At 44.9% G+C, this 22,089-nt stretch overlaps 1 protein-coding gene across 3 annotated transcripts in view; it reads left to right on the forward strand.

The window, feature by feature from the left end:
- Positions 1–22,089, forward strand: part of CAMKK1 (calcium/calmodulin dependent protein kinase kinase 1) — a 160,166-nt gene that overhangs the window by 52,110 nt on the left and 85,967 nt on the right. For all 3 annotated transcript variants that reach the window (XM_081945930.1, XM_081945932.1, XM_081945931.1), the window contains exon 2: positions 12,905–13,467. In XM_081945930.1, the coding sequence (XP_081802056.1) occupies positions 13,018–13,467 (450 nt within the window). In that variant the 5' untranslated portion in view covers positions 12,905–13,017. The remainder of the gene's footprint in view (positions 1–12,904; positions 13,468–22,089) is intronic.

Here is a 22,089-nt window from a genome sequence, read left to right on the forward strand (position 1 = left end):
TCTTATACTCTGAAAAATATGGTAGTTTGCTTACCATTGTCTTGCCTGCTCGCTTCTGCTCAGTGCTTTTGAAGGAGTAGATTTTTTTTTAGTCCTTATCAATGAGGACTATCACCATCTTAATTCTTTTTCTTATTGTAGCAGAGAACTGGTATTGTTAGTATATGATGGTGTATTTTTGTCCACTAGTGAAACACACCATCATTTTAACTTTGCTGGAATGGCATTTGGTTTTGATTTGCATCCTAGTTTTATCTCCATCCCCTGCTTTCCCTGAGTAATTCTTGGTTGATTACTGCTTATACATGCAATTAGAATAATTACATCTGATTATGCAAAGCAGTATCATTGTGTAATTAGAACACAGAATGATAAAGAATAATGCACTGCCATTTCGTCTCTTTATTTCTCGTTTTACTTCCTAAGCCAGCTGCATAAGAGCATAAAATAGTTGGTTATTTCTGCTGTCGGCCTTTAAGAGAGCTCATTCAGGACCCTCGATGACTTTGAAGCAGATCTTTTAATGCAAAGTTCGCCATTTGAATAATTTGTATTTGACTAGACCAACTGCATATTTTAGTCATTTTGTAATTAACAGAGAACACAGATGTAGTGTCACAAAAGGAACAGCCGTCAGGTTGGAATAGAAAGATTCTGCTTTCAGGTCTTGATCAAATTGTCTTTACCCCTCTCCCCTCTGTTACTTTTACTTTCCAGAACACTGGGGAGGATCCCTTCTGAGATCTCCTCACACCCCTTTTCTTTCTGTAGGCTTTTTTTTCTGCTTGCATAATGGTTTTCTAGGCTGCAGCTCTCTTCCTCCTCTGGTCTCCCAAGGCTATTCTCACAGACCATTACAGGTTGATTGAGAGTGATTTAAAGTCACCTAGCTGGCTTCATGTCTTAAGGGAGGACCATAAATCACCATCTCCTGATTTTTAGCCTGTCCCATCTCAGCTACTGTATTCAACTGTGTGAAATCGAATTTAAAATACCAGTGTGAAATCAAATCCCAAATAATCAGTGCTTGGCAAACTTATTTCATGTATAGATATGTTCAGACTGTGAGTCCTGAGTGAAAATCGACTGATAGACCAAATAGAGGATATTAAACTTTTTACAGTCACTGACTTTTGATATTAAAATAAACTATTCCCCTTGATTGCATCACAGGGAGGAAGCTACTGTGATCTTCTTTCTCGGAAACGTATCACTGGCTGCTTTCTCACCAATTAATCTGACAGCAAGAAAGCAAAGATTTCTCCATCAGCTTTAATTGACCACCTGATATTTAATAAGCTGTTATGAGATTGCTTTCAGAACCTCTTCTTTCTTTGTCCTTTTCTTGTGTTACATAAAAGTGTAAAAGCCTTCCATTAATGGCCAATAATATCCCCAGAAAAGCAATTGGCTGCAACTGATTTAATACAATGGGTGGAAATGCAGATGGTGAGGCTGATTATGCCTGCCTGCCTGCTTGCCTATCTATCTAGCTAGCTAGCTATCATCTATTTATTAAATTTGTATGCCGCTCATCTCTTTACCAAGCAACTCAAGGCTTCATTAAGAGTATTTAAACTAAAGAGAATCCAGCTGAAATTAATGGCATGTTAGCTGTTATATTGGGACGCGGTGGCTGAGCTTATCGATCAGAAGGTTGGCAGTTCAGCAGTTCAAATCCATAGCGCCACATAACGGAGTGAGCTCCCATTACTTATCCCAGCTTCTTCCAACCTAGCAGTTCAAAAGCATGTGAAAATGCAAGTAGAAAAATAGAAACCACCTTTGGTGGGAAGGTAACAGCGTTCCTTGCTCCTTCGGCGTTTAGTCATGCTGGCCACATGACCACGGAGACGTCTTCGGACAGGGCTGGCTCTTCAGCTTTGAAACGGAGATGAGCACTGCCCCCTAGAGTCAGGAACGGCTAGCATGCATGTGCAAGAGGAACCTTTAGCTGTTATATTATCATACATCTAAATGGTGCCTCTTATCAGTAATTTAGCTTGCAAATTCCGCTAATAAAAATGAAATTTACAACTGCTTTTTGTACTTGTATCACATCTGATTGATTGATTGATTGATTGATTGATTGATTGACTAGATTTGTTTGCCATCCTTCTAGCCTTAAAATATCTCTGGGCAGCTTACAACATTAAAAGCCAGCAAAGCCATGAAAAATAAATATTTCTAATAACAGTAAAAATTACAATTAAAAAGATGGAGAGGAAGGGAGCCAGATATGCAGAAGGTGGGGAGGTTGGATCTTCTCTTGATCTGTCAACTACCTCCAGTATGATACATTCCTGGTGGGGCCTCAAGTCAACTGCCAGGAAGGTCAGAGAAGTGGGAGCAGATCTCATCTTGGGGGACAAGATGTTCCAAAGGACAGGAGCCACAGCAGAAAAAGCTCTTCTCTTGGACCCAGTGGTGTATTGACCATTAAGTAGACTAAGCATGTGCTTAGGGCACCAGGCCCAAAGAAGCACCACAAAGTTGAGAAAGAAAAAAAATACCAATGACGATTTGTATAGTATGTACAAAGGAGGGGGCCACCAAGATTTGTCAGTGCTTAGGGCACCAGTGAGCCTTAATCCACCATTGCCTGGACTCCACCAGCTGAAATTCCTTGACTAAGGGGGCCCGCAGCATCCTTCTGCTGGCATGGGTGAGATGGGCCAATCCCATTGGGATGAGATGGTTCCTCAAATAGCCTGAACCAGTGGTGGGATTCAAAAAATTGTACTACTGGTTCTGTGGGTGTGGCTTGGTGGGTGTGGTGTGGCTTGGTGGGCACAGCAGGGGAAAGATACTGTAAAATCTTCATTCCCTCCCCACTCCAGGGGAAGGATACTGCAAAATCCCCATTTCCTCCCGATCAGCTGGGACTTTGGAGGCAGAGAATAGATGGGGGCGGGGCCAATCAGAGGTGGTATTTGCCGGTTCTCCGAACTACTCAAAATTTCTGCTACCGGTTCTCCAGAACTGGTAGAACCTGATGAATACCACCTCTGGCCTGGACCCATGCCAGACAGAGATTTAAAGATTTTTTTTTAAAGGAGAGAACAACCGTATAACTTGAACTAAAAAGAAATTATATATTTTAATCTCAATACAGTGAGGAAAAATTTAAATAATTTTTTAAAAATCATGAAATACAGAACAGGTTGCAAAAGTATGTTACCCCAGTTGTGAAATATTCCTGAGATAGTGCTGTTTTATTATTTTATATTTCCTTTGGAGCAGACAGACCTAGAAACGTAGAAGGTTCTATTTTCCCGTATCGGCAACAATGCAGTGCATCATATAAAATGCACTTTACTGGAATAGCTAAAGACCAGGTTTGGTCTGAGTGTAATATATGTGGTTAGGATATGTTCCAATGTATTGTGTGAACAACGCACTGTACCTAGTAATTTTAGGTTCAGTTGTATATCTGGCTAATCCAATTACCTGTTTTGAGTGTCATGGATGATGTTATTTGCATCAGATTCCCAAAACCCATTTACTGGACCAAACATTTAATTGTATCCTTGCCTTTCCTAATATTGCTATTTCCCTTCTCCAATTTCAGTGCTATATGCATTGTGTCACAGAATAGAGCAGCTGAGATGTTTGACGGGAATTTAGCATTAAAAACAAGAAAGCAGTTGGGTTCACTGAAAATTCTCCTGTTTATTACAGTAACCATAGTTATGAAGGACAGTCCTTTTTTTAATTTTAGAAAGCTGTCCTTTAGATTTATTTAATTTAATATTTGTTTTCTTGGTTTTGTTCTTGAATGTTCCACTGTAAAGCAGAATTATCAACATAAAAAAATTATATTTTTAACCTTACAAACCTCTTTCAGAATTGCTTCCTTTTCAGGTTTGTCCTTTATTTTTCCCCCCCAAGCAAATAGGTTCACTATAAGTGCATATATATATTAAACCATCAGCAAACAAGCTGTTCTGCATAAGCGTCTATCAAAACTGCTATAGTTACGTTGTGCATGATAAATCCTACATTGAAAAGAACGTTGGGGATAGATTACTTTCAAGGTCTCTTCCTACATTGTAACTATGTTTGCACAACACACTCAGATAAGCTAGTAAACTCCTGTTGTTCAACATGCTAACCTTAGGAAATAAATCTCACAAAGAAAAGGGAGGCTGCACTCTTTCATTTAGATGTGAGCGGGATCAAGCCTAATTAATCTCTTTGCTTAATCTTTGAAATTGATCCTCCCTGCACCCAGAGAAACCCCTTTAATCCCAATTAAATCAAAGAGTAGAGCCTCCTTACAGCTCACAATACAACCCTAACAAGGGAATTGCAACATAGTAACAAAGGGAGAAACTCGAAGTTGCATCTTCAATCATGGACAAGCTCCCAATTATCTCAACATTCCACCTCCTTAACAAGGGACTTGTTGCCCTTTTGTCTACCAATAGAACTAACCTCAGATATCTAGGTAAAGGTAAAGGTTCCCCTCGCACATATGTGCTAGTCGTTCCCAACTCTAGGGGGCTGTGCTGATCTCTGTTTCAAAGCTGAAGAGCCAGCGCTGTCCGAAGATGTCTCTGTGGTCATGTGGCTGGCATGACTAAACACAGAAGGCACACGGAACGCTGTTAGCTTCCCACTAAAGGTGGTGCCTATTTTTCTACTTGCATTTTTACATGCTTTCGAACTGCTAGGCACTAGGGCAGGGCCGGATTTAGATGAAAAGAGGCCCTAGGCTATTCCACTTATGGGGCCCTTTCACCTCCCATTTTTTAGTTTGTAAATTACATGAGAGATAATAAAATACATCATTACTGTGATATATATCAATATATTAAATGAAACATGTTGTAATTGGTACTAACCTTTATAAAAAATGTGGCACGGATAATAAATAAAAATAAAAGGCCCCTCTTGATCTTGAGGCCCTAGGCTGAAGCCTAGTTAGCCTATAGGAAAATCCGGCCCTGCACTAGGGATTTGAACTGCAAACTGCCGACCTTTCTGATCGACAAGCTCAGCATCTTAGCCACTGAGCCACCACGTCCCTCAGATACCTAGACAAGGACCTAACTAGCTTCTTCCCCAACTTTTCTCAGCCAATCAGATCCCTAGGATTTCTGGCCTCTCAAATTGTATGAAAAATCTTTCATTTTCTATTGTTCAGAATCCCTCTTTGTAAAAGCCAACACCCAATATCAATGCTGCAATAAACATGGTTGTTTCTTTTTCAATGATGGATTCTGTAACTCCGTGGCAAACCTTTTTCACCTTGTTTTTGCTTTCCCTTTTTAAGATTGCTGTACAAATCTGATACTTTTGGCCAATTTATTATTCTAATTCTCCAAATGGGCTAATTATGTGACCAGCTAAAATACAGTGTGCAAATGCAGACCACGATTCTATAGTTGTACATTTCTCTCCCTGGCCAATCATATTAGCTTTCTAGTATCTGCTCTTTTTTTTAAAATGCGGTTCAGGGAAGGAGTTCTCTTCCAACCCATCATCCTTAGGTGTTCCAAACTCTGCTTTTCCCCTTCTGTTTCTCTTCTAAAAATAGCACTGCTTGTTGATTCCAATTTGAGGAGTATATTTTTTGCCAAGTTTGTAGAAATGCTGTGTTTTGTTTTCCTAGCTTTAGTGCCACTGACCCTTTGGGCTGTCTGTTACATCTCTTGAGTAGCCTAGCATATCACAAAAGGACTTAAATTGGATTGAAACATTGTCATATAGTTCTTCATTTTTCCATGTTTCTTTTGAAAAAGAGTAGGAAATATGCCAATGTGTTATCTCCACATTTGGAAAGAGAAGAAAAGGACCAATAATTCACATTATTATTGACTGCAGGTAGTCCTGAACTTACGACTACCATTTCCATTGCTAAACAAGACAGTTGTTAAGTGAATTTTGCAACAATCCAGTCAGAGCTGAAGAAGCTTCTTGGACGAGAAGCAAAATGCCTTCAAAAGAAAAACCAGGAAGTCCGGTTGCCTCTTGAAAAAGCGCCTTTGGGACAACCGTGACCTGGATGACTGAGAATCTCCATAGATGTGAATTTTGCAACCTTTCTTCGCGTGGTTGTTAAATGAATCTGGCTTTCCCATTGACTTTGTTTTGTGCAGACGTTCACAAAAGGTGATCACGTGAACTCAGGAGATTGCAACTGCCATAAATACATGCTAACTGCCAAGCATTTGAATTTTGATCATGTGACCATGGGGATGCTGCAACAGTTGTAAGGGTGAAAAATGGTCCTAAATCACTTCTTTCAGCACCGTTGTAACTTCGAACGGCCACTAAACAAAGGGTTGTAAGTCGAGGACTACTGGTGCTCTTCTTGAAAATTAGGATCCTAATTTAAGTAAATGTCTGTGTTCTGGATCAGTGTCTTTGCATGTTTTTGTTTTATATTAGTATTGCTAACTTGCAGTCCTCCAGATGTGCTGGAATTTAGTTGCCCTCATTCTTCAATCGTCATTCGTTGAAAATTATGGGAAATGAAATCAATATATTTGGGAAACATAGATTTGAAAAAGGTAGTTTTACAGAGATCTAGTAGTAAATTTACATAAATCTAACAGCAGTGCAAGCTGTAATTCCTTCCTCCCTCCCTCCCTCCCTCCCTCCCTCCCTCCCTCCCTTCCTTCCTTCCTTCCTTCCTTCCTTCCTTCTCCTTGTTAGATTTTTTTTAACAAAACAATATTTATTCTTAAAGAAAAAGTTAAAAACCAAACAAGGAATACAAACTAAAAAGGAAAACAAACTATATAACTCTCAGAAGTCACTCTTTTATCAATGAGTTGATGCAATATGAGCAATACAATATTATAGTGAATTCATTGATAAACTAATATAAGCAGTGTCTATTGATAATATTAATAACCCCACCATGCTAGGAAGTACTGGCTTGGAAATTCTGGGACTTGGGGTCAAAACAGCCCCCCGCCCAGCCCAGAGGCCCTCCGGAGCGCAAAAAAACCAGCCCTACGAGCAAACTGGAAGTCACTTAGAGCCGTTTTTAGTCCTCCGGAGCCTTCCGGGACCTTCAGGAGGTGAAAAAAGCATGCAAAAAAATGGGGGTGTGTGGCTGTCATGCACGCATGCATGCTGGGGGTCGTGCATTGCATTATGGGTGTGGCATGCCCACGCACGACCCCCCTGCGCTCCCCCCACTTATGGCACGCGAGCCAAAAAAGGTTCGCCATTGCCGGACTAGAACATCCATTGCTAAAAGAGATCATCATTAAGTGAATTATGCCTAATTTTATAACTTTTTTGTTATGGTCATTAAGCAGATCACATGGTCATTAAGCAAGTCCAGCTTTGCCTACTGACTGTGCTTGTGAAACCAGCTGGGAAAGTTGCAGATGGGGTTTGTGCGACCTCAGGATGCTGCAACGATCGTACAGACGTGCCATTTGCTAGGTGCTTGAATTTTGATCGAATGATTGCAGGGATGCTGAAACAGGTTAGGGGTTTTTTCAGCATTGTTGTAACATCAAATGGACATTAAACAAGTGATTGTACATCAAGGATTACCTGTAGGCAACTTTGGGGGGCTCAATATGCAGCTTTGAAATGTTGGCATCATGGATACATTCATGAAATAATTGCTGGTGAAAAGGAGATTATTGCCTGTTCCAACAAATGGCTTCCATAGTGAGCAGGACAGAAAAACAGAGTTTGAAGGGACCTTGAAGATCTTCTATATAGTCCAACTCAAGCAGGAAACCCTATACCAGTGATGGTGAACTTTTTTGGCACCGAGTGCCAAAAAGGGAGTGCATGCGCTTGTCTGGGTCACAACCTGGAAGAGGAGCTGCCCAGCGGGCATGCGTGTGCCAGAAAATGTACTTCCGTTTCCGGCAGGCACTTGCATGCTGCCAGTTACTGGCGCCAAATGCAGGCAACAATTAGCTGGCCAGCGTGCATGCTCACACCGGAAAATGGAAGACCAGCTCTTCCAGTTTCTGAGACTGCCGCATGCACAAAGTCCCTTTTTGGGAGAGGGGCGGTCTAAAAATCTAAGAAATAAAATAAATAAATAAATAAATAAATAAAGGCCAGCTGACCGTCACGCCTGCATGCACGCCAGAAACCGAAAAGAGAAACGGGAGACGCCACGCGTGCCGGGTAGCATGGCTCTGCTTGCCACTTCAGGCACACGTGCCATAGGTTCGCCATCATGGCCCTATACCATTTCAGACGTATGGTTGCCCAATCTCTTCTTTAAAATCTCCAGTGCTGGAGCACCCACAACTTCTGGGGGCAAGTCATTCCACTGATGAATCGTTCTGTTAGGAAATTTCTCCTTGGTACTAGGTTGGATCTCTCCTTGATTAGTTTCCCTTCATCGCTTCTTGTCCTGCCTTCTGGTGCTTTGGAGAATAGGTTGACCTTCTCTTCTTTGTGGCAACCCCTTATCAGGGATGTCAAACTGGCAGGCTGTGGGGCGGATGTACCATGTGCAGGCCACGCCCAACCCAGCTCCGTGAAGGGAAAAGACATCGCAAAATGTCACCTGACAGAAACCTGACACCACGAGTTTGATACCCGTGCCTTAGATATTAGAACACTGTTATCACTGCTATTGCCATTAATGTGACATCAAAAGTTGATAAACTGTTCTCTCTTGTACCTCTGTTCTATCCTTAGACACAGCGTAAAGTATTTTTGCAAATGAAGGTGATGATTTGCAGCAAACCAGCTGCTCTGTTGCCTTGTCCTATGACAGGACTTGGCTTCCTCTCCTGCTTTATAGGAGTAGATTAGGAAGTTTCCATTCCCAGTTGTGTAAAGAATTGTATTGGGTTTTTTCCCCCTTAGGGAAATAGAGAGCATGCTAGAGATGCTGTTTTAATCTTCCATCTCATCAGGCTACTTAACTACAAAGTGTGAACCAATGAATTCACTCTTATTCGTCTGTTCTTCATTTTTGTTCGTGCCTTCTGTTTTCAGCAGCTACCCTGATTATCTGCATAACATCCCATCTTACCTAAAGAAGCATGTTTGAATGGTGCCATTTCAATTCCAAATAAATAGGCAATCAGCTACCGGAGTTTGTTTGTTGACTTGGTAGGGAACCACCTCCTCTCCCCACATCCAAAAACACACACACACCCAACACACATCTTGCATATACTTCAGCTGTAGCTATTTCTTGTGCAGTTTCAGCAGACCAGCACTGGAACATTTGTTGCATCTGGGGCCACCATCCTCTCTGGCCAGAATGAAAAAGACCAGCCTTAGAATGGCCTAGGATGCAGGACAAGATGCTGCCTCATCCCAGTTCTTGTAACTCTTATTTCTACATGTTCAGGTGGGTAAGATTGGGAAGCTACAACCGTTTAGACCAGTGCCCAGTGCCTGTTATATGACACGAGGACTCCTTGGTCCTCTCTGAGCTTAATTGTTTTCTTGCATGGTCAGCACTGATGATGTTAGCTAGTTTGGTAATGAGATAGCTGCAAGAAAGCAACAAAGCTCAGAGAGCACAAAGGACCCCTCATTTCCATCCTGAGCTACAAATATTCTCCTTTATTAGAATATGAAGCCACCAGTGACGTGCAGTCAGGTGAGGCAAGTGAGGCACAGCCTCACCACTCTCATCATGAAAAAAAAGTAAAAGGAAAAAGCTGAGCTAGTTGCTGCCTCACCGTGGATGACTCTGCTTAACCTCACTGGTGCTCTCCCTCCCCAAGTGTAGTGACTTCCTCCCCAGGCCCCCATTCATTTATCTCTCTCACACACACAGCTGGATAAAACTATATAAAAATCTAGCCCAGCTTCACTGATTACAAGTTTGAAAAGGCAACGTGGCTCCACCTGCAATCAAACTACACTTGGGGAGGGAGAGCACAAGTGAGCACTGAGGAGACCACAGGAGGAGGCAGGAAGCCAGGCAAAGAGCCATGCTGTAGTACACACACTTTCCCCCAGCCTCTTTCTTTTGGAAGGCTCGGATCGGCTCCCCTCCGGCTTCTCTGCCTCTCCTCTCACCCCAGCCTGCCAGCAGGAGGTGGTGGGTGGGCTTTATTGTGTTCCAGGCATTTCCCACCCAGACAGCAGGCTGCATTTGCAATGGTGGAGGTGTTTGGGAAAGGCAGCAGGGGAATGGGGGTGGGTGGGTGGCAGAGGAGCTGCTTTCAAGCCACAGGAAAAGATATCCAATCCAACTTTTGTGTGTGGGGGGGGGGGTTGTTTGAGAGTGAGTGAGAGAGGGAAGGGGTAGGAGAGATAGTCCAATCCAACTTCTGTGTGTGTGTGTGTGTTTGAGAGAGGGGGAGGAAGGGAGAGAGGGAGGAAGGAGGGGAAGGAGAAGAAAAAGAAAAAGAAAGAAGGAGCAAAGGAGAAAAACAAATGCTGTCGCTTTAAATTGGAATTGAGCATGCCTGGCTGTGGAATTCTGGGAGTTGAAGTCCACAAGTCTAAAAATATTTGAAACTCAGCACTGTGTCAGTGCCTCACCAGTCATAAACCTCACCGCACGTCACTGGAAGCCACCCACATCATTTCAACTGCTGATAGAACAGTTCCTATGAAGAAGAAGAAGGAAAGATGGGAACAATGCAACTAACTCCTGAGGCATAGCCAATGGTATTTAGAAAGAGAAAGAAAAGGGAAAACAGTCTTCTGCCCTTGATGGCCTTTGTCTAAAAACCATTTCAGGTGAAGAGCCTCAGCCCTTAAAATAAACCAATTCATTCGTCTCCCACCAATTGTCATTTTAAGCATCTCTTTTTCAAAGCCACTTGCCTCCTTACTTACTTGCTGCTGGCTAACTCAACCTGCATATGCTCTATTCAGAGGTGTGTTTTTTCCTTTCCAGCATTTCTATGGCTTCATACAGCTTTTAAGAGCTATCTTTTCTCCTTCTGGCAAAACATGTCCTCACCAACCGCGTTAACTGAACAGATGATTGTACCTGAATCTTAGCATCTGCAATATGTAAATTGGCTGCACAGAGTCTGGTGCCTTAATGATTTGTGCGGGCAGGCAGCCAAGTTGATTACGGGGATAACACAGCTCCTGTAGGAAAAAAGCTACAGCACTTGTGGCTTTTTAAGATACCCCAAAGAGCAGACTTTTCTGTCCCATTCTGGGGGTCCTCCAAATGGTGTGGTTCTCAACTTGTTGCTGGGAATCATGAGTTTCCAGTCCACACATATGGATAGTGGACAGACTAGTGGAAGCTATGAAGTACATGGAATCTTAGCCTGCATTTCCTAAATATATGTCCTAGTGTTACGATATTCATGACTGGGAGAGACATGGGAACAAGGTCAGCCAATGAATAGGCATAGCAACTAAGTCAGCCAGTGGGAGCTTAAACAGATCTGTGCAGAGAATTGAAACAGAAGCGTAAGCAGTCTGCTGCTCTGAGAAGTAAACTACCTGGGCTTGTCTGCTGAAATGAAGCTAGTGGCTTGCGTTTGCCTGTAACTCTCCTGCCTTGTGTTTACTTGGAAGAACCACCTGTTGGTATTATACATTTATTCATCTATTCTTATGCATATAAAGAAGTTAATGAATCCTGCTGCATCAGTTATCTGTGTGTGCTTCTGGGTTTGAATTTATGCAATAAACTCTGACACCTAGGGAAGTGGAAGTGAATATTTATTCTCCAGCCCATGTTTGTGAGTTTTCTGTAAGCATCCGGTAAGCAGAGAATGATGAACCATGTTGGTTTATGGTCTTCCCTTTGGGACTTGTCTTATATTCTTACATGTGGATAAGCAAGCGTGTAATAGAAGTAGGATCCTTCCCTTTCCAATCTGTGATTTAATTCCTAAAGTAGCCTTCTCCATCTGGTGAGCTTAAAATATATTGGATTTCAACATCTGAAGATTATTGGATTGCAGAAAAAAGTTCTAGAGTTATATGTTAGCATCTCACAAAGACGAAAGTAGTAATGTACTCATGAGACAGATTACAAGTAGATCAAGATGGTTGGGGATGAGGGATTGAAAATGAAGAAGTGCAATCTACTGTTACAGTAATGGACTACTTAGCCCCCTCCAAATGTTTGGGACTTCATCTCCCCCATGAATTTTAGACAGAATAACTGGAGACAAAAGTTTATAGGTTATAGGTTGGTTTATTAAATTTATAGACCGCCCCCTCTCCCCGTAGGGACTCGGGGCGGTGTACAGACCGTTCGTGTATAAAACAACAAAACATAACATAAAACATCAGACAAAACAACGCAAACATACCGTCTGTATATACAACCCAAACTAATTAAATAATTAAAAACAATTCTAAAACCAATTTAAAACCCCCAAATTTAAAATTTAAAAAGCCATCCAGGAAGGTCAGTAGTGGGTGTTCCCTGTAAGTACAATTATAGTTACAATTAGGCCAGGCCGGCTAGTCGAAACAGGTGGGTCTTGAGTTTCTTGCGGAAGGAGCGGAGGTCCAAGATGGTTCTAATATCGGGGGGGAGGTCGTTCCAGAGGGTTGGGCCCATCACAGAGGAGGCCCTATTCCTAGGCACCGCCCGCCCGCACTGCTTAGCGGAAGGTACCCGGAGGAGTCCCTCTCTGTGAGAGCGGATTGGTCGCAGGGATGTGTGAGGTAGAATGCGATCCCGCAGGTAACTAGGTCCCGAGCCGTGGAGCGCTTTAAAGATGACAATCAGAACCTTGAAACGCACCCGAAAAGCCACAGGCAGCCAGTGCAGCTCACGCAGGAAAGGTGTTACATGGGAGTACCTAGTACTCCCCATAATAACCCGCGCGGCTGCATTCTGAACTAGCTGGAGCCTTCAGGTGCATCTCAAGGGGAGCCCCATGTAGAGAGCATTGCAGTAATCAAGACGGGATTATGAACGTTCTGGTCCAAAATATTTGGAAGGCACCAATTTGCTACCCCTGCTATCCTGGCTTTTAAAGTAATGGCTGCCTCTGTTCTTTTATTACAGTTCTTTCCAGAAATCCATGTGGCCAAGATCCCAAACGTGGACTCTTCAGAAGAACTGTTCAGTCCTGATGGCTTATACTATCATCTAATAACGTAAAAAGCCAGGATTTGACTATGGGTGATTCTACAGCTGAGATTGTTGGCCAAGCCACAGAAATGGATTGCAAAGATGCTCAGATGGAGCTTGCCGAGAAAGTAGCTGCCATCAGTGTTGGTCCCAATGGAATTAAACCAAACAGTCAGGAAGCAATAGAAGAAAGTGTTGTTCTGTTATCTAATTGCACAGCTGGAAACAGCCAAAGGAATGGGGTCAGTGTTGATTCAGGCACCTCCGAAGAACTGGATGACACCAATGAGTTGCATGAACCAAAGAAGATCCCCAAAAGGCCCATTTTGACTGGCAGGAAGTATTCCCTTCAAGAAAAGACTACTGGGAATTACTTGAGTTCCTCTGACCTTCCAGACTTTGGTCCATATGCCACGGGACCTTCCACGCATATTTCACCACGAACAGGGAGGAGGCCGACAATAGAGTCCCACCGAGTCTCCATCTCGGACGCTGCAGTAAGTTTGCTCTTTGTGACCCACTCTGATAACAAGCTATTATGTCCCCTGGGAATGTCGATGGAGATTCTCAATCACCCAGGCTGTCCCAATGGTGTTTTTTTCAAAAGGCAACTGGCCTATCTTTGTTTTTTAAGAAGATGTTGGATAGCCATCTGTCTGAAACGGTATAGGGTTTCCTGCCTAGGCAGGGGGTTGGACTAGAAGGCCTCCAAGGTCACTTCCAACTCTACTATTGTATTGTATTGTATTGTATTGTATTGTATTGTATTGTATTGTATTGTATTGTATTGTATTTTCTCTTGAAGACATTTCGCTTTTTATCCAAGAAGCTCCTTCAGTTCTGTCTGGAGAAGCTTTTTGGATGAGAAGCAAAATAACTTCAAAAGAAAAAAACAAAGACACTCCAGCAGTTGCCTTGTGAAAAAGCACCTTTGGGACATATCTGTTGGAAATGACATTAGTTCCACAATGCAAAAGGGTCCACCCAGCCTATTCCTAATAATTAATGCAAGCATTCCTCCCAGCTACCAGCCTATCTGAATCATTATTTTTCCACCTGTCCCTTCCATTTCTTTCCACCATCGTTTTTGAGTGCATCAGCTTTGGCACGTATCTACGGAGGTTTTCTCTGCTGTGGTAGCTTGCTGATTATTATTTTATTGGCTGACGTGTGTAGCATTTCCCAGGGGACTCACACAAGACCGGAAAGTAAGCAATTTAAGATTTTAATGCAGGCAAAGAATGTGTAGTTGCTACGCTATTGGTAACTGCTAAAAACCACACAACACTCTCAGTGGCTGATGTATTGTGGCATCAACTTTCATTAAGTCAAGTCTCCTTTGTCTGTTGCTCTTAGTTGGCAGATATATTTATATTTGTGTCCCAGAAGAAAAAAAAATGTTTTAATGTAAATTGTCAAGGCAAAATGACCACGAAATGCAAGAGGTTCATAGTCAGGCCTGTGACATCCTTTCCCAAATGCTAGTTGTGCATTGACTAATTTGTTTGTCATAATAGTAGCTGTTTTTATATTGCTTTGTAAATTTGTCAGCAAGGGAAAAAACCCAGTTGTTACCAGTTGAAAATCCAGTTGAAATACAACCTACCTCAAACGTAAGCCCTAGCCTGATTTTTACATGTGCGCCCAATATAAGCCCTACCCCCCCAAATAAGCCCTAGTTAAGACCCAGCCCATTCCAGGGTGCAGGGGTAAAAATTAGGGTGTGGGGGGTGCAGCTGCCCTACCACTTATCTTCCTATTGTTGCAGCCATATCTTGCACACCTTGGCCCATTTCTTCTGCAGTCAGCAAGGCTTTTCTGAAGGGCTCTGTAACCGATAACAGAGCTCCAGATCCAGAAGAAATGGGCCGAGGTGTGCGAGGCCTGGCTGCAACTATCCAAAGTTCCTGAAGGCCTCTGCAACGAAATGGAAATCGGGGTGACCCATGCAAGTGTGGTGAGTCAGTGAATGACAACCCCCCCCCCGAAAATAAGACCTGTTGCCTTTTTGGTATGAGACAGGGCCGGGGGGGGGGGGTGTTTCGGCTGCTGCTACTGCCAGTTTGACTAGGGATGCACTGCGCACGCTTGCTGTGCATGCGCAGTACTAAGAAAATGCTTCTGCGCATGCACAGAAGCAAAAAACAAGATGTCGACGCCATAGAACTTGTTCTAGCTTGCGGAGAACACAGGTGGACAAATGGAGGCGAGCCAGGACTTAACAGAATGCTAACAGTTTATTGCTAACAGGTTGCCAACGCGGCAATTCACAATACACGCGCTTCGCTAACAGGCAACAGCTGAGCTCTGCTCTGACAGCCTTTATATATGCCGCTGTCAGAGCAGTCAGCCAATCAGCGCTTAGCACAGCGCCCCCTAGCGTAGCGGACCAGAGGGAAAACTATATACACAACACTCCTTTACACCTAGAGAGCGCATGCGTAATCTTGCAAGTACCTTGGGCGGTGACGGACCCACCCTGATCTTCGCAGAGTGACGTCTGCTTCAGAGTTAATGGCCGTGGTTTCTAACGGCCCGGGATTTTGTCTACTCGGCTCTACCCCTGCTGGAGACTTACAGTGAACACTAGGTAGGTTCCTAGGTTTACTAATTCTATTCTGTGGTGGCTCCGGGGAGGCAGGCCTGGAATTTGGTGTTTGAGTGACTTCGGAGTCTAGGCCTTGTTGCTCCCATGGTTCTGGGCTGGTAGGCCTGGAATTTGCTGTTTGTGTGTTCTCGGAATCCATACCCAGTTGCTCCCTTGTGGTGTTTGCCTCCCCTTGCCGGTTCCGCAACTGATTAATATGGCGTTTCCATATTCGGCCATCCTCTATATCGACCAAATAAGAGCAGGGGCCAGTAATTTTTCTAATAATTCCCTTTACCCAAAGTGGGTGGCCGGCATAATTTCTCGCATACACAGTAGCGTCTATAGAGAAACCATTAATCTGACTGTGTGAGTCAAGAGGCTTAGATGGGGCATATTCGGGGTGAAGCCTGTCAAGTGTTGTCCTAATTCGGCGACCCATCAACAATTCAGCAGGGCTTTTATTAGTTGTGGCGCATGGGGTGGCATGTTGCCAAAATAGATATGTATCTATGTCCTCCTGCCAGTTAGTTGGACCAAACCTAGCCAGCGCTTCTTTAGCTGATCTGACCACGCGTTCCGCTAGGCCATTGGCCACCGGATTGAAGGGCGCTACAAATGCCTGTCGGATCCCTAATTGTGTAAGGAATTTGCCGAGCAGGGCAGCAGTAAATTGGGGACCGTTATCCGATACCACTAGATCAGGCAACCCATGAGTAGCGAAAACCCTTCTGAGTACCTTAATGATGGCAGGGGCAGTAGTACTAGACAGTAAGGCAATTTCCACCCACTTAGAATAAGCATCAACAATTACAATAAAAACCTGGCCCTTGACAGGGCCTGCCAAGTCCATGTGGATCCGGGACCATGGAGCTCTGGGTTGCTCCCAATTTTGGATGGGAGCTCTGGGACCCGCAGGTCGGGACTCCTGGCACTTTTCACAGCCAGAGACCCACCGTGCAATGTCCTGGTCCATGCCCGGCCACCACGCGTAGCTGCGACCGAGTGATTTCATTCTGACAATGCCGGGGTGGCCTTCATGCAGCGTGTTCAGCACCGCTTCCTGGAGGGAGGCAGGAACGACGACTCGGCTTCCCCACAGGAGGCAACCTTGCTGGGTGGAGAGTTCATGTTGTCTGGTTGCAAAAGGTTGCCATTCGGTGCCCAGAGGTTTGGCTGGCCAGCCGCGTTCAGTCCAAGCCAGCACTCTGGAGAGGAGTCTGTCTCGCCGTGTGTGCGTGGCCACGTCTGCTGCTGTGATGGGCGACTGCATCTCGTCGATTAAGAGGACGTTGGAGGCAGGAGCAGGATCCTGGACGGCAATGGGCAGGGGACATCTGCTTAACGCGTCAGCATGCGAGATGTGCTTCCCTGGGCAATGGAGCAGGGTATAGTTATAGGCTGCCAGGAACACCGTCCATCTCGTGAACCGGGGAGACAAGATCTGTGGAGTTTGCTTGTCCCCAGCGATGATGCCCAACAGCGGTTTGTGATCTGTCACAATTTGGAAATGACGACCATACAGATAGGAATGAAACCGCTTCACCCCGGCGACTATAGCCAAAGCTTCCCGGTTGAGCTGGCTATAGTTTCTTTATAGTACCCTGCGAAGACAGGGTACGGGAGAAGAATGCGACCGGTACCTCTAAGCCAGACTGTAAACGGTGGCTTAAAACTGCTCCGACCCCGTAGGGCGATGCGTCACAGGTTAGAGTCACTGGAAGGGATTCGCTGTATTGGTGCAAAACAGTCTCAGAAGTTAAAAACTTTTTTATATTGGCAAAAGCAGCGGCCTCTTTCTTCCCCCAAAACCATTTCGCGGAACGGTCTAGCAAGCGATGGAGAGGCTCCACAACAGACGCTTTATGCGGCAGAAAAATATTGTAAAAATTGAGCAGCCCTAAAAACGCTTGAAGCTCGGCTTTGTTTGTTGGTGAGGGGGCTTGTGTGATCGCCTGCACCTTAGCAGGCGTAGGACGGATTCCATTCTTATCGATTAAGAACCCTAAGAACTCAACTTGTGGAACTGCGATTTGGCACTTGGTTGTTTTTAGCTTTAAACCAGCACCGCGGAAACGCTGAAGTACGGTTCGTAGACGGGTCATAAGGTGCGCCATGGAACGGGCTGATACCAGGACGTCGTCAAAATAAGGTACGACGCTTGGTATCCCTTGCAAAAGCCTCTCCATTAAGTTCTGAAATAACCCTGGCGCTACGCTGACCCCAAACTGTAATCGGTGGCACTTAAAAGCGCCTCTATGTGTAACTATAGTCTGGGCTTCAGCAGTTGCCTCATCCACAGGCAACTGCTGATATGCCTGAGCTAGATCGAGCTTAGCAAAAATTGTTCCCTGTCCCAGAGAGTGCAGCAAATGCTGCACCACCGGCACGGGGTATGCACTCTGCTGTAATGCGCGATTAAGGGTGCACTTAAAGTCCCCACAGATGCGCACAGACCCATCATGCTTCACTGGTATGACGATGGGAGTCTCCCAGCGGGCATGATCAATAGGTTCCAACACCCCCTGCGCTATTAACTTATCTAATTCAGCGTCTACTTTAGATTTCAACGCGAATGGCACTCGGCGTGGCTTTAGCCGCCGTGGTGGTACTTGGGGGTCTAAATTGAAAGCAATGGGTGTGCCAGTATATTTCCCTAATCCTTCCCCGAAAACTTCGGGAAACTCCTTAATCAGAGTATCCAGGTGTGGAGTGGTCTGGATCTGATCAATACCAGTTACGGCTAGACCTAACGCTTCGAACCACTCCAGCCCTAATAAATTTGGCCTGGGGCCCTTGACAACGATAAGGGGAAGCCTTTTTTGAAACTGCTTAAATGACACCTTGCAGTAAAACTTTCCCAGTACAGGAATGGAATTTCCTTGGAAATCCCTTAGCTTCAATGGGCACGGGGATAGGCGTGCCTGTGAAATACCTGGCACAATTCTCCTGAGTCCTGCCCATGATATGATAGACACGGCTGAGCCAGTATCTATCTCCATTTGACAGGGCTTACCCTCTATCCTAACATTGAGGAATATTTTCCCCCTAGGTGCATGGATGATCTGATCCACTGCATACTCATCTTTGTCATCACTAACTGTGAAACAAGAATCTTGTTTCCTAGAACCAGCGTTCCTGCCTGAGTTTGCAGGCCTCCTGAAACTTTGGTTAGGGCTGGGAGAGTTCCCTTCTAACGCGTTCGCACACGGAGCTACTGCCCTACAAACTCTCGCCAAATGGCCCCTTCTCCCGCAACGGAGGCAGGCAGTGTTTTTAAAACGGCAGTCTGCCCTATCATGTTTTCCCCCACACCCAGGGCAATTTGCACGGAATACAGCCTTACCCTGGCGCCCTTTTTGTTGCTCACCACGCAGCCGATGCACTTCATCGTTCCCGACGGCTCCGGTATCCTCTAGGGTGTCTTCATGGTGAACCTCGGTAGTCTTTTCTGCAGACAGAGGTTTTGAGAACCTCTGGAGTTCATCTGTGGATTTGTTTGACATTTCTACAGCCCTGGCTTCGTCAAGGGCCGTTTGCAAATCGAGCTTGGGTTTGGCCAGTAGATGGCGTTGTATCCGGAGGTCCCTAACACCCCCCACAATCTGATCTGTTAACACTTCATCTAGGTCTCTAAACCTACAATGGACAGCTGCGGCTCGTAACGCAGCCACGTAATCATTAATAGATTCGCCCTCTCGCTGAACCCTACGGTAAAAGGCAAATCTTCGTGTGGTGCGGGAGAGCGATGGGGCGTAATGATTCTTTAATCTAGTCATTAACGCGTCCCAGGTTATATCGTGGACAGAGAGTGGGGCAACTAAGGTTTCAGCCAAATTAAACATCTCTGTGCTACACAAATTTAAAAAACAAGCCTTTTTTCGCTGCTCAGTTAAGTCTGTGAAGCCGTTGGCTTCTAAGTAGCATTCAAAACGTGAAATATATGAGACCCAAGTCTCTGTAGCCGCGTTGAAAGCGGCAAACGTATTCATGGATGCCATCTCTGAGGTAACTTCTTCTGTTGATTATCAGCCAAAATAGTATACGATGGACAGTGACTCACTCGACCTTTCGTCGAGTAATTCCCTGAGGGAAATCAGCTCTCAGTGACTTCAGCTCTTGGTTAGTGACTCACAGCTCTCCCTGGGCTCCTCCAGAGGATCCCACCTTCGTCGCCAATGTTCTAGCTTGCGGAGAACACAGGTGGACAAATGGAGGCGAGCCAGGACTTAACAGAATGCTAACAGTTTATTGCTAACAGGTTGCCAACGCGGCAATTCACAATACACGCGCTTCGCTAACAGGCAACAGCTGAGCTCTGCTCTGACAGCCTTTATATATGCCGCTGTCAGAGCAGTCAGCCAATCAGCGCTTAGCACAGCGCCCCCTAGCGTAGCGGACCAGAGGGAAAACTATATACACAACAGAACTGGTTCGGGGGCATGGCAGGCCGAGTTACTACCTACTCAGCCGAACCGGTCCGAACCGGACAGGGCCTTATTTTGGGGGAAACACAAGTAGTAAATGCCTATACCAGTGACGTGCAGTGAGGTTTATGGCTGGTGAGGCTGGTGATGTCATCAGTGCGAGCCGCAGTGCCCTTCATGTTGACTCAGGAAGGCGGGGAATGGGACCTCGTGTGCAGGAGGCTGAAGCTGCCTCAGCCTCCTGCACATGTGGTCCCATTCCCCTCCTTCCTGACTCCTGAATCAACATGAAGGGAACCACGGAGCGCGCTCCGTGGGACTGCGGCTCACACTCCGCGGTCCCCTTCATGTTGACTTAGGAAGGCGGGGAATGGGACCACGTGTGCAGGAGGGAGGCTGAGGCTAGAGGAGCCTCCTGCACACGTGGTCCCATTCCCGGACCACGTGTGCAGAAGGCTCCTCAGCGCCTTTTCCCTTCTTTTTATTTTCATGATGAGAGCAGTGAGGCTCTGCCTCCCCTGCCTCCCCTGACCGCACGTCCCTGGCCTATACCCTCTATTTCTGACTGAATCTGTGGTTATCGTCTTCTGCAAGTATCATTATCTTTTTCTCTGATCTCTGCCTGTGTTTGCTTCTATTTTTCAAGCATTGTCAAGGGTCCCTTGAGAAGGCCAAAGAATGAGTCTCTTTAAGGACACCAGAAGACATTGTTTTTGTGACCTGCCACATTTCTTTTTAAACAGAAAGCTGTCGCTGGAAGTGGAATTTGGTGAGACGTTGATGGAGGCTGACAGCAAAATGACTGACTTTGTCTCTAAAGCAGAGCTATTTATTCTGGGTTTCTGGGCCTGCCCTTTTCCTTTCATCTTTAATTCATCTTTTCCATAGCTACTGACTGCAGACTTAATATAGATGTGGCATGTTTTATTTTCAGTCCTTACAGGTAGTCCTCAGCTTATGACTGTAAACGGAGCCCATAATTTCTATTTTAAGTCATGATCGTAGGTCGTAAATCAAGGCACCCACATGACTTTTTTTGTGGCAGTTGTTAAGCAAATGCAGCAGTTATTAACTAACCCCTGTAATCCTTAAATGAATCAATTTATTTATATGGGCAATCTTAGCTAAGAATCAGACAGAAAGGCTAGAAACTACCAAAAGACGTTGTAAATCATGAGCACATGACCGCTGTAAAGATGAACCCGTTGCCAAGCACCTGAAATGCAGTCATGTAACCATAGGTATGCGCAGACACCAGACCAGTCTTAAGTCAAGAATTACCTGTATGGAGCACAAAGCACACAAAGGTGTTTTATGTGCAAGGCATTCTCTTTGTTTCTAATATTGATGTAGTCCAAGTCCATATATAATTGGGGTGGGGGAGAAAGATTTTTGTTGTTGTTAGTTGCAAAGTCGTATCCGACCCACCGCAACCCCATGGACAACGTTCCTCCAGGCCTTCCTATCCTCTATCATCCTCAGGAGTCCATTTAAGTTCACGCCACCACATTCTCTGTTGTCTCCTTCTTCTTTTGCCCTCCATCTTTCCCAGCATCAGGCTCTTCTCCAGTGAGTCCTTCCTTCTCATTAAGTGGCCAAAGTATTTGAGTTTCCTCTTCAGGATCTGGCCTTCTAAAGAGCAGTCAGAGTTGATCTCCTCTAGGACTGACTGGTTTGATCGTCTTGTAGTCCAAGGGACTCGCAGGAGTCTTCTCCAACACCATAGTTCAAAGGCTTAAATTCTTTGGCGTTCAGTCTTTCTTATGGTCCAAAATTCACAGCCATACATTGAAACTGGGAAAACCATAGCCTTGACTATATGCACTTTCGTTTGCAGGGTGATATCTCTGCCTTTTAGTATGCTGTCTAGCAGTGACGTGCGGTGAGGTTTATGACTGGTGAGGCACTGACACAGTGCTGGGTTTCAAATATTTTTAGACTTGTGGACTTCAACTCCCAGAATTCCACAGCCAGGCATGCTCAGTTCCAATTTAAAGCGACAGCATTTGTTTTTCTCCTTTGCTCCTTCTTTCTTTATCTTTTTCTTCTCCTTCCCCTCCTTCCTCCCTCTCTCCCTTCCTCCCCCTCTCTCAAACACACACACA

The sequence above is a fragment of the Natrix helvetica genome (genome assembly GCF_964273705.1).
Source record: "Natrix helvetica genome assembly, chromosome: 2".
In the NCBI taxonomy this organism is placed as follows: Eukaryota; Metazoa; Chordata; class Lepidosauria; order Squamata; family Natricidae; genus Natrix; species Natrix helvetica.